The sequence below is a fragment of the Heloderma suspectum genome, chromosome 2, assembly GCF_057233095.1.
Source record: "Heloderma suspectum isolate Gila_16-S chromosome 2, 16-S_ref, whole genome shotgun sequence".
Lineage (NCBI taxonomy): Eukaryota > Metazoa > Chordata > Lepidosauria > Squamata > Helodermatidae > Heloderma > Heloderma suspectum.
Window position 1 is genome coordinate 6,097,646 of NC_139459.1, and position 15,547 is coordinate 6,113,192.

Below are 15,547 nucleotides of genomic sequence, written 5' to 3' on the forward strand. Positions count from 1 at the left end.
GGAGTTGGGGAGGCAGTAGTGCCCCACCCTGACATTTCCATCTTCCTCAGCAGGTGCCCTGTTGGCCTGGCTGTCTCACCTCATCTCTTTCTTCTGATGTGTCCTAGACTGCACCTTTGGGAAAGGCCCCGGATGAATAAAGCAGACAGAGGCAGCCAGCCCAGGCCATGCACTTCAGCAGGCATCGTGCATGCTCATGCATTGCTCTGCTTATGCAGTGCATGCTAAAACAGCCATGGCTGTATTGCAGTATTTGTTTGAGTGCCAGGCAGAGTGGTGAGCAAGTGGTGGTGAGATATTAGAGAGTACAGTTGTTCCCTTCTGTGGTCTCTTGAGACTTGCAGGGAAAGCTGGTAGTATCCAATGGCAGTCAGATCAAAGCAGGAGGAAAGCAGGACCTTGGATAGTTCCAAGTGGATGCATGGGCTGGAACTTTTCCTCAAGGACAATAGGAGGATGTTGTCTCAGCAGCGAACTAAAGCCAACAAAAGCCTTATGTAGGAAGGACAAAACCTGCAGTGTGGTCAGCTCCACCACTCCTGGAAGAGCTGACTGGACTGTTCAAGGGCCCTTGCCTGAGACCTCAGTGAGGCTGGGGAGATGAAGGTTCTGCTGGGGTTCATCATCTGAGTCAGAGGACAATGGCAGGGCTGTATCCTCTGAGCAGGTTCTCCTGAATAAGGCACTAACTGTCCTACGAGGAAGTAGAATCATAGAATCATAGAATAGTAGGGTTGGAAGGGACCTATAAGACCATCAAATCCAACCCACTGCTCAAAGCAGGAATCAAAGTCAAAGCATCCCTGACAAGTGGCTGTCCAGCTTCATCTTGAATGCCTCCAGTGTGGGAGAGCCCACTACCTCCCTAGGCAATTGGTTCCATTGTCGTATTGCTCTAACAGTCATGAAGTGTTTCCTGATGTTCAGCCGAAATCTGGCTTCCTGTCACTTGAGCCCATGATTCCGTGTCCTGCATTCTGGGATGACTGAGAAGAGTTCCTGGCCTTCCTCTCTGTGACAACTTTTCAAATACTGGAAGAGTGCTATCCTATCTCCCCTGAGTCTTCACTTCTCAAGGCTAAACATGCCCAGTTCTTTTAGTCTCTCTTCATAGGGCTTTGTTTCCAGTCCCCTGATCATCTTCGTTGCCCTCCTCCGAACACTCTCCAGTTTGTCTGCATTCTTCTTAAAGTGTGGTGCCCAGAACTGGACCTAGTACTCCAGATGAGGCCTAACCAGTGCTGAGTAGAAGGGAACTAGTACATCATGTGATTTGGAAGCTATACTTCTATTAATGCAGCCCCAAACAGCATTTGCCCTTTTTGCAGCCACATCACATGGCTGGCTCATATTCAGCTTGTGATTTACAACAATTCCAAGAACCTTCTCACTTGTAGTATTGTTGAGCCAATACCCCCATCTTGTAACTGTGCATTTGGTTTCTTTTTCCCAGGTGCAGAACTTGGCATTTATCCCTATTAAATGTCATTCTGTTGTTTTCTGCCCAGTGCTCCTGTCTATCCAGATCACTTTGAATTTTGTTTCTGTCTTCCAAAGTATTAGTTATCCCGCCCAATTTTGTGTCATCTGCAAATTGATCAGCATTCCCTGCTGCACCTCCTCCTCCAAGTCCTTAATAAAAATGTTGAAGAGCACTGGGCCCAGGACTGAGCCCTGCGGTACCCCACTCATTACCTCTCCCCAATTTGAGAAGATCCCATTGATAAGCACTCTTTGAGTCCATGTCTGTAGCCAACTGTGGATCCAACTGATAGTTGATTCATCTAGCCCACTTTGAGCTAGTTTGTTCATCAGGAGATCATGGGGCACTTTGTTGAAAGCTTTGCTGAAGTCGAGATATATTATGTCTACACCATTCCCACAGTCCACAAGGGAGGTTACCTGATCAAAAAATGAGATCAGATTCATCTGGCAGGATTTGTTCTTGACAAATCCATGTTGACTTCAAATAATCACTGCATTGTGTTCAAGGCGCTTACATATTGATCGCTTTATAAACTCTCCAGATTTTTCCCAGGGATTGATGTCAGACTGACTGGTCTGTAGTTCCCAGGTTCCTCCTTTTTGCCCTTTTTGAAGGTAGGGACAACATTAGCCCTCCTCCAGTCATCTGGCACTTCCCCCGTCCTCCATGATTTCTCAAAGAGAATAGACAGTGGTTCTGAGAGTTCTTCTGCCAGTTCCTTTATTACTCTAGGATGCAGTTCATCTGGCCCTGGAGATTTGAACTCATTCAAAGTAATTAGGTGTTCGTTGACCACGTGCCTCTCAATCTCAAGCTGCAATCCTGCCCCTTCAGCCTGTACTTCACCTTTGCCAGAGGGGTCATAGACCCTCTTTTGGGAGAAGACTGAGCCAAAGTAGGAATTGAGCATCTCTGCCTTTTCTTTGTCATCTGTTATTGTTTTGACATCCTTATTTAATAGCTGAACCACCATTTCTTTCCTCTGCCTTTTACTATGCACGTGGCTGAAGAAAGCCTTTTTGTTGTTTTTAGCATCCCTCGCTAACCTCAGCTCATTCTCAGCTTTAGCCTTCCTGACGCCATCCCTGCAATTCTGTGCTACCTGCCTGTACTCTTCCTTGGTAGCTTGGTCTTCCTTCCACTTCCTCTGTGTGTCCTTTTTTATTTTCAGGTCAAGTAGACTGAGGCTCATCCTCATCAGGATTCAGGTCTGAGGACGGGGGTCATGACACCACCATCTAGGCACATCACGAGGTCTGCCCTGCACCTCCTAAGCTGGCTTGCTGGCCTCAGGAAGATGGTGCCTTGTCACGAGTGTTGAAGTAAGAGGCAATTGCCAGTGCTGGTATTGGAGTGAGATGCTTTACGCAAACTTTACGCAAAAGTCTTCAGAGTGAGATGCACAAACATGGCCTCCTCTTTCAGCTGTTGATGCTTTAGTGCATGAGTGCTTTACGCAAACGGAACATAGCCAGATCTGTGCACACTGTAAACCAGGGGTGGGCATCATGTGGGCAACCCTGCTCCCCCTGCTGACTCCCTGCTGTGGCCCCTCCCAAACTGCATTTTTGAAAAAGACATCCAGAGTGGCCATTTTGCCCCTGTTTAGACCTTTTTAGTGCACTGTAGCTGCTATGGAGCATGAAAAGGGTCAACATTAGCCTGAAAACAAGCTAATTTTGACTCTTTGGGCACTCTGTAGCTGTTCTGGATACCATGTTTTAAATTTTGTTTTGGCGCCACAGAGGGGGGAGGGGTGGCCCATGAGGAGGTGTCTGTGGGGCAAACATGACTCCCAGACCTCCCAAAGTTGCCCACCCCTTCTGTCAACTAATTTCTGCAACCTGAGTAAATTGTGCAAACTGGAATAAGCATAGTTGCATGTCGCAAGATGCTAATTTGCTTCCAAAGGATCTGACCTGGACTGTAAGCAATTATTCATTGTTGCTCTGCTCTGTCATGGCTCCTGCAAGACTTAGCCCTTGTTTGCACTGACAGCGTTGTGGTGTGAGTGCTGCTTGGCCAGAGCCCCCCTGCCCCCGTCCCAACGAGCTCCAAGGTGCTTCTGTTGGGAGCTGTTCTACATGTCAACTGACCTGCTGAGGACCTGGACCACATGAGCATGTTCTTAATTGCTTGTAGGATGAAGGGCCCGTGCAGTTCAGGTCCAGAGCAGCAACCACACTGCCGGCGTATTGTTTCCTGTGCACACGGCTTCCCCCAGGTCGGGCTGTAAAGCAGCGTCAGTCTCCCAAAGCAAACAGCATGCCCTTGAAGCACCCACTCCTCAGCCTCTGTCTTGCAAGCTTGTCGGAAGACACCTTCTCAGTCTCTCTTCGTCCCTATTCAATCTCAATTTGTCCCTGCTCAGTTCACACCTTCTCAGTTCATCTCTGCTCAATCTCAGGTGGTCCCTGCTCAGTCTTCACCAGCTGGGCACATTGACCACTTGATAAAGGCGAGTCCAATCTGTGGGCTTACAGCTGCAACCGCACTGCAGCTCGGGAATTGCTTCTTGTGGCTGGCAGTGCTGGAGCATGCTGCTAAAGGCATGTTGCCGGGCTACAGGCCTACTGGTATAATTGGGCTGGGCCCATCCTTTTTCCCTGGAGGAGCACCCAAGGACCACAGTGGGCAGCACCAGTACACAGGCCACTCTCGGCCTCTCCTCTCTCCCTGTACCTTCCATGCCTTCTAGGGGGAGGTCATGCCTCCTACTTTACACAAGACAATCCTCTGTATGAAGGGCTTTCAAAAGACAGCTCCACCTCTGTTTGGAGGTGTCCTCTATTTGAAGGGCCGACCAATCCAAGTCTCATTTAAAGGCAGAGAACCATAAGAAGAGGGAGCAGCAAGGGCCTCAAAATTGCCCATCAACCGTTAAAACTTGGATAGTAGCCTAAGCAGGCAGGCCCACAGGTTGCCGGGTCACAGTCTTCCCCACTATGGTGAGAGATATTGCAGTTCTAGTTAAATAATAAGTAATTATTTCTAAAATTGCACACACATACACACACCTGTGCAAATTTTAAGGGCCCTCTTTTGGCCTCCTTTTTGGCAATGCATTTCTATTTCTGCTTCATTGACTACGCTAAAGCCTTTGATTGTGTGGATCACAACAAACTGTGGCAAATTCTTAAAGTGATGGGAGTACCAGATCACCTTACCTGTCTCCTGAGAAACCTGTACGAGGGTCAAGAAGCAACAGTAAGAACCAGAGATGGAACAACCGATTGGTTCAAAATTGGGAAAGGAGTACGACAAGGCTGCATATTGTCGCCCTGCTTATTTAACTTATACGCAGAGTACATCATGAGAAACGCCGGGTTGGATGAATCACAGGTTGGAATTAAGATTGCCGGGAGAATTATCAACAACCTCCGATATGCAGATGATACCACCCTAATGGCAGAAAGCGAAGAGGATCTAAAGAGCCTCTTGTTGAGGGTGAAGGAGGAGAGTGCAAAAGCTGGTTTGAAACTCAACATTAAAAAAACGAAGATCATGGCATCTGGCCCCATCACTTCCTGGCATATAGAAGGGGAAGAAATGGAACCTGTGACAGATTTTATTTTCCTGCCCTCCAAGATCGCCGCAGACTATAACTGTAGCCATGAAATTAAAAGACGTTTGCTCCTTGGGAGGAAAGCTATGGCAAACCTAGACAGCATAGTAGGAAACAGAGACATCACCTTGACGACAAAGGTCCACATAATCAAAGCTATGGTTTTCCCAGTAGTAATGTATGGCTGTGAGAGCTGGACTATAAGGAAGGCTGAGCGCCGAAGAATGGATGCTTTCGAACTGTGGTGCTGGAGAAGACTCTTAGGAGTCCCCTGGACTGCAAGGAGGTCAAATCAGTCAATCCTAAAGGAAATCAACCCTGAGTGCTCATTGGAAGGACAGATACTGAAGCTGAAGCTGAAATATTTTGGCCACCTAATGCGAAGAGAAAACTCTCTGGAAAAGACCCTGATGCTGGGAAAGACTGAAGGCAAAAGGAGAAGGGGACGGCAGAGGATGAGATGGCTAGATAGCATCACCGATGCAATCGGTGAGCCAGTGTGGTGTAGTGGCTACAGTGTTGGACTGGGAGCCGGGAGATCCAGGTTCTAGTCCCCACTCAGACATGGAAGCTCACTGGGTGACTTTGGGCCAGTCACAGACTCTCAGCCCAACCTACCTCGCAGGGTTGTTGTTGTGAGGATAAAATGGAGAGGAGGAGGATAATGTAAGCCGCCTTGGGTTCCTTGCAAGGGGAAAAAAGGCGGGATATAAATGAAATAAATAAATAAATAATATGAACTTGAGCACGTTCCGGGAGAGAGCGCAGGATGGGAAGGCCTGGCGTGCTGTGGTCCATGGGGTCACGAAGAGTTGGACACGACTGAACGACTGAACAACAATTCCTGTTTTTGGCTACTCTACCACGGTCTCCATCCCTCCCTCATTCCCAGGCATTTCTGACTTAGTGTTCTTTCTCTCTCTAGGCCGATAAAGAGACGTTATAGCACCAATTAGCTCCTTTTGTCTTTGGCGAGGCTGTGAGACCTGCCATTGGTTATCCCCCACTTATCCCATTTGGAGGTAATGGATTCTGCAGTGGCAGAAGACTTTGAAGGGGAGCAGAGAGAGGAAATGGAGAGAGGCACAAAGAGAGAGAGAGAAAAAAGATGCCTGTGACATCCCCCTGGGCCTCTTAGCTGTCCTGCCAGATGCCTGCACTGTTGCCGAGATGTGACTAGAGAGGGAAAGTAGCTCAGATGAGGTCTTTATGCCCCAAAAGGCCGTCTTTGAAGTTGGGATGATTCATACCCCCTGTCAAGCGGCCGGGCTGCCTAGCTTTCTATTCCAGGGCTCAGGAACATCTGATTTATTAGTTCATTTATGGAACAATGGGAAGGGGTGGGGGATGGAGAGAGAAAGTTGTCCTGTGGATTAGTAAAAATATGCACCCCACACACACACACGCATGCATGCTCACGGACTAGGCATTAAGACACACATTCTCGGGTTTAAAGTATGAACAGTAGTCCTAGTTGATGGGGAATGTAATGAGATACAGTGGAGCCTGGAAAAAGGAAGGGGCCACCAACCGGAAAGCCTCACGCTGAATAGAGACGGCACCAAATCAAAAGAAAGAATGACAGAAAGCAGTGACGACGGCTGACTCCAGTTCTGGAAGGGCTGTGATTCCATTCAGGGTTTTGGTTACTGTCAGCCAAAACTCCAACAGCGCTATCCAAGGTGCTGAAAGGTGCCATTCAAGGTGCCAAACACATTTGGGGGATGGGGTTCAGCACCTTGGATAGCACCTTCCAGCACCTGGAGTTTTGGCTGGTGATAACTACAACCCTGAATGGGATTGCAGCCCCTCTGGAACTGGAGTCACCAGCTGCCACTGAAAGAAAGACAAACTTTTTCATACAACATGTCATTGGGAAGACTTTGGTGTGAAAGACAGGGAAGAAATGGATTGAAGTAAATTATTACAACAGCTATCCTATGGTCTCAGGGAGAGCATTCCAGGGACTAGGGGATGTTGTGGAATTCCCCCTCTGAGGCTGTAGACCATTGGGGCCTGGTGGGTCCAATGTCAGTGGGGTGGTGAATTCACTCCGGGTTTCAGTCAGAACCAGTCAGAACTCTAAAGGAGCTATCCAAGGTGCTGACGAGTTCTGGCTGAAACCCAGAGTGGATTCACCACCCCACTGACAACGGATGCACCAGCCCCCACTGCTGTAGACACTGCTATGACCTCGAGGAGGAGTGGATCCGAGTGGGGATCTCTCCCCCGCCACTGCCAGCCACTGTGGAAAGCTGCTGAGTGGCTTCCTCACCCAAGGTTGGAGGTCCATCCTTGGGAGAAGATGCAGATGAGGAGGGAGGGGGCAGGGCAGGGAGATGCAGAGGATCTGCAGGGTCCTAAAGCCTCCCAACTCCAGCCCCCACCTTGGTGATTCCAGTAGATGTCCTCAAAAGTGGGTCTACTGGAAAATCAGCAAAAAGGAGGATGGAGAGCCTGCTGGCAGGTTCCTCTGCCAAGCACTTGCCAGCAGAGCCTAGGACTTTCAGAGTGCTCCAGCGTCAGAGAGCTCCCTGGATGCCAGAGGATTGCTCTGTGATTTATGGGATTTATTGGTGCCAGTGATGGGCGCAGGCTTAGATGGCTTTAAAAGGGAATCAGACAAAGTCATGGAGGAGGAGGAGGAGGAAAGGCTCTCAGCCATGATGGGTAAATGGAACCTCCATGTCCAGAGACAGTCTCTTTTTGGCTATCAGTCACTTGGGGCCACCATGAGGGAGGTGGACTTCCTAGAAGAGGATGCTGGGCTGGTTATAGACCAGACTTCCTCAACCTAGCGCCTTCTAGATGTGGTGGACTACAACTCCCATCACCCACAGCTAGCACTGACATTGGTTGTGCTGGCTGGGCATGCTGGGAGATGTAGTCCAACACATCTGAAGGCTACCTGGTTGGAGAAGTCTGGGATAGCCCCTGTGTTTAATCTAATGGGGCTCTTCTTAGAGAAAGTTGAGCACTTTCAAATGTAATTTTATAAAAGAATGCCATGCTTATTTAAAAAATGTTGGTTGGCAACTGATCTGATATGACTCCTCCACCTGTAACACCTGTGTCTCAGGCAGAACTACACTTTTGCCAAAAAGAAAGAAAGGAAGGAAGGAAGGAAGGAAGGAAGGAAGGAAGCAGTAATGACTTGATTTGTAATAACAGTGTAAAGTAATGTAGAACACACACACACACACAAACATTCCAGTGCCCTTGTTGGATCAATGGCTCTCAGCCAGATGCTTCCAGAATGACAAGCTGGAGAGAGACATCTGTATTTTTTTGGTCACACCTTCTGAAAATGGAGGGCCCATTGAACTGTCCTCACCGACAGCCATTGGCAGACCAATTCTCCAGGAAGTAGTTGAATCATCGTCGTCGTCATCATCTTGTATAAAATAATCTAAGTTAATGGCCAACAGACTAACAACTGGCGATGAATCCTGTAAGTTAATTATACGCACAGAGAAAACAAGGACCACCTTTTGTCTATGCTGCCCGGACTGCTGATCAGATTCATTGGATCGCCCTGATTTCTAGTGTGACGATAACGATATTGGCAGTGATGATGATGCCACCTTGAGTGCCATTTTTGGCAGGAAGTTGGGATATTTATTTATTTATTACATTTCCATGCCACCCAATAGCCAAAACTTTATTATGTTAAATAAACAAACAAATAAATAAATAACATGATAATAACAGCAATAGTCTTATATAGGTGGTTTAGAGTGTTCAAAGCAGCCCACAATCTTTATCTTGTCATCCAGGAATGGCCAGGAAAGGGACGGCACTATTAATGTCTGTGTAGTGCAGATGGGGCTAGCATGGGCTCGATGCTGAGCGGGAGAGAGAGAGGGGGAGAGAAATCTATCAATGGGGTCATGAAACAAGTGAAATCTGGACCACGGACTTCCTGATTTATAGCTCGGTCTCTCAGCCACCACAATGCTACCCCACCACCAGACCTTAAAGTGCAGCCTTGTTCGGGGAGAAAAGAGAAAGATAGATTGTAAAGTAAGAAGTTTGGGGGGGAAAGTGCAGCAATAAGAGCGATCTTTTCCTTTTTAGTCGATATAGGGAATAGGGTTTAGCTGAAGGAATGCCACTATTTCTGTGGCTTTGATTTCTCCCAACCTAGGGTGGGGACTTCACCGTCTGGGGAAGAGCTGACCACGCCCTTGCTGCGAGTTTGCAAGGGCAGCTCAGTTCGGAAGTGGGAGCGAGAACAGAGAAACCCAGAACGTTTATCCCGCGAAAGCCACAATCCCATCCGAGATGGGTCCCTTCTGGTGAAGAGCTGTGACGGAGGCTGCTCTGTTCCTGTTAATTTTCGCAGCGCAGCTGTCAGAGGGTCCTGTAAATAGTACTCCGCAAAGCCAACACTTTCCCATCCACACATCAACTGTTCAATTAACAGAAGAAGGATATATAAAGTGTGCCACAGCCTTTGATGCTTCCCGGCAATTTATGGAAGTGTGCACAAATCTAATTACAAGCCCCACTGCTTTCCATTTACATGGCACCTCTTGAGTTTGGAGCTGTTTATATCAAAATAATTGTTAAAAATATATATCAAGGCTGATCTACGGCACTGTGGCCCTGTGATTGCGAAGGACCGTTGCGCCCCTCTCTTTGGGTGAGTTTCTGCCAGCCCAGCCATTTAGCTCCGCTGCGTGTAGACGATGCACGGTGCTGCCCCATTTTTGAGGGCTGCGCAGGATACAGCTTCATCAAGATCACACAGAGTTTGTTTTCCTAGCCTAGAGTGACACTCCCATCCTTTCCACGGGTGGGCTGAGAATGGGTTGGATAGAACTGGTGGAGACCTGTGTTTCCCTTTCCCTCTCAAGCAGCTGCAAACCCACTTCTGCTCTTCCCTCAGGTATTTAAGGCGGGGCTGCCAGAGACACTGCACCGAGAGTGCATTGGGTGGAATAGGGAGACATTTTTATCACCCTCTCATATTACTAGAACCCAATCGGGTCATCCCATGAAGCGGATTGGTGGGAGAGTCAGGAGAGATAAAAGGAAGGACTCCTTCACACAGCGCAGAGTTAAACTATGGAATTTGCTACCACAAGATGTAGTGATGGCCACCAATTTGGATGGCTTTAAAAGGGGGTTGGACAAATCCCTGGAGGAAACGGCTATCAGTGGCTTCTAGTCCTTATGGCTCTGTGCTACCAGTGAGCACAATACGCTTCAAGAGTAGCATGTACGAGGATCCAGAGGAAAGAACATTTGTGTATTCCAGACCAGAGAGTAAATGGCTTGTCTCTTGACAATGGACAAAAAGAGCTCCTGAAGAAGGAAATATTCTGAAATGCGTAAAGCACAAAAATGTAGTTTCCTTGAGGAGTGGAGCCTGTCTCCCCCTTCTTCATCATGGCTATATGTTACCTCCAGTAACAGAAGCAGCATGCCTATGTACTCCAGTTGCCGGGGAACATGGGTGGCTGCTGTGAAAAAGGCAAACTCCATGTTAGGCATAATTCGGAAAGGAATTGAGAGCAAAACTGGCAATGTCATACTGCCCTTATACAAGACTATGGTGCGACCACACTTAGAATATTGTGTTCAGTTCTGGTCACCATACCTAAAAAAAGATATCGTAGAGCTGGAAAAAGTGCAGAAAAGGGCAACTAAAATGATCAAGGGGTTGGAGCATCTCCCCTATGAGGGAAGGTTACAACATTTCCTTCTTCAGGAGCTCTTTTTGGGGGTTGGACTCGATGGCCTTGTAGGCCCATTCCAACCCTACTATTCTATGATTCTTAACAGCTGGGATTGTTTAGCTTGGAGAAAAGGCGAGTAAGGGGAGACATAATAGAGGGGAACAAAACTATGCATGGTGTGGAGAAAGTGGATAGGGAGACATTTTTCTGATTGGTGGGAGTTTTCTGATTGGAGGGAGTTTCAGGACAGAGAAAAGGAAGTCCTTCTTCACACAGCCCAGAGTTAAACTGTGGAATTTGCTACCACGAGATGTAGTGATGGCCACCAATTTGGATGGCTTTAAAATGGGGTTAGAAAAAATCATGGACGATAAGGCTATCAGTGGATACTGGTCCTGATGGTGTTATGCTATATTCAGTACCAGAGGCAGTATGCCTATATAGCACAGTTGCTGGGGAACATGGGTGGGAGGGTGCTGTTGCGCTTGTGTCCTGCTTGTGGGTTCCTGGTTGACTGCTGGTTGGCCACTGTGTGAGCAGAATGCTGAACTAGATGGACCCTTGTTCTGATCCAGCATGGCTCTTCTTATGTTCTGTTGTTCTTAATTGGTGGAGACCTGTGTCTGTGGATGTAACTAGATGTTACGTACTGATGCATGTAACATCTGCGTCAGGAGGGTGTCCAGATCTGGAGAACTGCCAAGGGGTAGAGATGCCATCTTTCCTAGCTCTGCCACTCAAGCACCTTCTAGTTGGAGATGCCATGGACTGAACTTAGATCCTTCTGCTTGCAAAGCACCCTGCTCTGATTTTCCCTCTGGGTTCTGCTTAGTAGAGATGAGCGAGAAATTTGTTGGGCTCACATTTGGATAGGAAATTCAGAACTGAAGGCAGGCCTGAATGCAATTTGTTTGCAGTCAGAAATCTATACATTTCCAAACTTGCTCCCCCCCGCAATAAATGGAAAAAAAAATGCATCCAGCAACATGTGCATATTTGACAAAAATATGCACATAAAATGCATACCGTGGGAAAATCTGCACAATAAATGCACACATTTTGAACATGTGCACCAAAATGCATACAAATTTCTGTGCAGGGTGTGGGATGGGGAAGAAAGCTTGCACAGAACCAAGACAGGATAAGCCTCACAGTGGAAATGGAGAACGTGTCCTGAATGTGGTCAAGCTTGGCAGTTTTGCCCAAGCCTACTGCTTGGCTGCTGAGGACAGACTACTGAGCTAGCTGGACCACCATTTTGAACATACCATGTCTCTCCATTAGTCCCTCTAGGCCAGTATTATCTACTTTGACCAGCAGCACATTTACAAGGTGCATAAGGGAAGGGTCGTAGCTCAGTGATAGAGCCCCTGCTTTGCCTGCAGGAGGTCCCAGGTTCAATCCCCGGCATCTCCAGGTAGAGCTGGAAAAACTCCTGCCTGAAACCCTGGAGAGCTATTGCTGCCAGTCAGTGTTGACAATACTGGGCTAGAGGGACCAATGGGCTCACTTGGTATAAGGCATCTTCCTATGTTCCTAAGGTCTCTCTCATCCTGCCCTGCCTGGAGATGCTGGTGACCCGATCTGTGAACTGCACACAAAGCATGCGCTCTACCACTCAGCTATGGGTCCCCCGATATTTTGACTTAATGTGATCCGTCTTACATCATTGACCTAACGGTGGATACATGGTGCGTACAAGGCCAGATAGAAAGGAATGGGCCAGGGAGAAGAGAAGTCAAACTTTCATTGAAGAAAGTTGCCTTTTGGGAAACTATTAGGTAGCATATGTTGTGTGAACAGTAAGCCACAACAGAGCAATAATCTTGACAGCTGTGGAGGAACAGGAATCTGCCACAGGAGCAAACAGCTCAAGATCTGACAAGAATGATGATGGATGCCCCAGTCAGCAGAACACGAGGACAAGGAAAGTGCTTCCAAAGTTGGATGAACTCTGGGAAGAACTTCAGAGCTTGCACAGCGGTAGGACAAGGGAGGTGGGGAGGAGAGAAGAAAAGGAGACTCCTCCTTCTGCTCGGGGATGAACGTCCACAGAATTGGACTGGCAGAAGGGACTCAGGCAGCTTCCCCCAATCTCGTGTTGGCTGAGGATGGTGAGAGTTGCGATCCGAGGCTGGACAAAAATAATCATGTCTAAAACGTCTCACAGAGTAGAATTAGTTTGAAGACTATGCTTGGAGGATGAGCTCAGTCGCTGGTTGACAGGGAGCCAGGAAGGAAAATTCTGCAACTAAGGAAGTGACACTGTGCAAAACTACATCAAACCAAATATACCATGAAAATTACACATCTCAGGCTTGTCTTTGAGAAGTTGGGCCCCACGGTCCCCTACTCCACTGCAGGTGAAAGAAGGGATTCTGGATTAGTCCCGGCACCTATATAAGAAGCCCTCTGCTTCTGGTAAAAGCCAAAATGTCACTGGCAAGCTCACAAGAAGGGCATGATGGAGAAAGTCAGGTTGTCCCTTATATCCCCAAAACTGAGTACTGTTTCCTAATGTGGAAGTCCCATTTTAGCTAACATCTCTAACAGCTAGACATCTGTCTTGCGTTGATTTAAAGCCACTGCATGCCATCATAATATTCCGTGGCAGAGAATCACTCCCTCTGTTCCCAGTGTCCATGCTTGCGTGCCGTTGCTTACATAGTCAAAACAGCACGACCCTCACACAGGGTATGTGTGTGTGTTAATCAACCAGCTTGCAGGTTTGCAGAAATACAAAATAATCTTTTAGAAAACAAAGCCTCGCAAGTGAGAATCCCTCACCCTCCCCGCCCCAAAACTGCCCAGTGATGTCTGAGCATGTTCACTGGCCATAAAATGCTGACTGACTGAGGGTGGGGGGCAAGGAGAGAACACTGTGTGGGTGGGCTGGAATGGAGTATCCTGGAACATTTTGTTGCAGGTCCCACTTGTTACATATGCTAATTTTTACATGGAGCTGGTGTATACAGATGCTAAGTACTGATTTTAGGAGCAGTGCTCCACCATTCCTCCCGTATTCCTATTGAAGCTAGGGATGTATGGACTGCATAAAATCCATTCCGTCAGTGTTTCATGGCACCTTTCATTTCGTCTTCCACTCATTGACGGAATCATTTTTTGTTTGTTTCTGAATTTCTGCAAATCCTCATTTGTGCAAATTTGCAAATGTGAAAATGAGCAAATTCCCCCCAAACGTGCATTGCAACACTTTAGCCCATGGGGGAAATGCATATCTTTGGCCAGGCTTTTTTTATTTTGTGTATTTTTCAATGACAAAATTTGTGCACAATTCAGGAAAGTTAGAAAAATGGTCCGCAAACTGCCCAACGGGGAGAAAGCTAGTCTGCTGCAGAAACCATGGGTCAGATTCATGAAAATCTGAACTCATTTGGTTCCATTGTGGATTACTCCAACATCCCTAATTGAAACATAGATAACACCCTCCTTGATGAAGTCCAGCAACACACAACGCTTACCTGCCAAGGCACATTGATCCATGTGCATAGAATACACGTCATGGACTGGAATAGGAAAAATGGGGGAAATGATGTGCAGCTAGTTTTGCTCTCAGCTGGTTCTGAGAGGGCCAATCCAGCACCATTGGCAGCATGGGACCAACAGGCCAACAAAGAGGCTAATACTCACCGGCATTGTCTGGCTTCCATGCAAGGCATTGATGGCCGCCTGGGCTTCCGCATGTGAGGAATATTTCACAAACGCACACCCTGCAGGGGGAAAGAGGAGGGGAAAGGCATTGAGGTTCAAGTGGAATGGAAACAGCACCCATACCTCAGCAAGCCTTGGGTCTTCTTTTCTAGACTACTTCCCGAGCTCTTGCTTCCTTGTCCCTTCACCTTAGGGCAGCATTGGATAATGTGTCACTTGTGAATCACAGCTTTCACTTTCCACCCCCATGTAAATGGAGCTTGTCCATCTCCCAGTCAAGATGGAGGTTTGCTTCTAAGTGCCTTCCACCCAAGCAGGAGTCATTTCAGGCGATCCGATTTGGGCTGGACAGTTCCTATGCTGTGCTTACCTTTGCTATTGCCATCTGGTCCCCGAAGGATTGTGCACTCCTCAATGTTCCCGAATGCTTCAAATAGTCTGCGCACGTCATCTTCTGACTGCTGTTTGTTGAGCATGCCCACAAAGAGTTTTCTGTCTTCTGGAACAAAATAAAGAGATGCTTACCATATTTCAGAAGGACTGGGAAAGAGGACAAGACTAGGTACAGAGACACCAATCAAGGGCAGATTTGGGAGGGCAACATGGCAGCTGAATGAACCCATTACATTATGGAATGGCCCAATGGCAGTAGCTCTGCTCTGCAATGAAATTTTATTTGCCTTCCCTGAATGGCCCAAATACATTTTAATCAAGTTGTGTGGCAAACGTTTTGCCCATAATTTCACTTGTAAGGAAAACTGGTCTCAAAACTCATGAGTCCAGGCAGATCTAGACAACAAGGCTCATAAGTATGCCACTTCCGCTGCTATGGTTTCCCTCAAAGGAATGATAGGCTAGTGAAGTGCTGAGCGTTCTCTTTGCAAGATGCCTAGGCCTCTCCTCGACATGCTGACGATTCTGGGATTCCCTAGATGTTGCATGGGTTAAAGTCCATAGCATAGATATGTCCACAGAGATGTTCCACCTGTTAATGCGATGTCAGTGTTTGAGGTTTGCATTTAACGACTTGGTCTTGCTGCCCAATACACATGCTCCATGGCTGAGATGCTCTTACTGCCAAGTGGCGCCAACTTTATTACCACGTCTGACTAGTAGTGAAGGAGTAGGGTGCATGGTAAA

The 15,547-nt window shown here is 47.5% G+C and overlaps 1 protein-coding gene across 4 annotated transcripts in view; it reads right to left on the reverse strand.

Annotated features, from left to right (window-relative positions):
- CELF4 (CUGBP Elav-like family member 4) overlaps nucleotides 1–15,547 on the reverse strand; it is a 1,119,657-nt gene that overhangs the window by 68,352 nt on the left and 1,035,758 nt on the right. For all 4 annotated transcript variants that reach the window (XM_084832005.1, XM_084832004.1, XM_084832006.1 and 1 more), the window contains 2 exons: nucleotides 14,778–14,906; nucleotides 14,387–14,466 (listed from right to left, as the gene is read on the reverse strand). In XM_084832005.1, coding sequence (XP_084688131.1) covers nucleotides 14,387–14,466; nucleotides 14,778–14,906 — 209 coding nt within the window. The remainder of the gene's footprint in view (nucleotides 1–14,386; nucleotides 14,467–14,777; nucleotides 14,907–15,547) is intronic.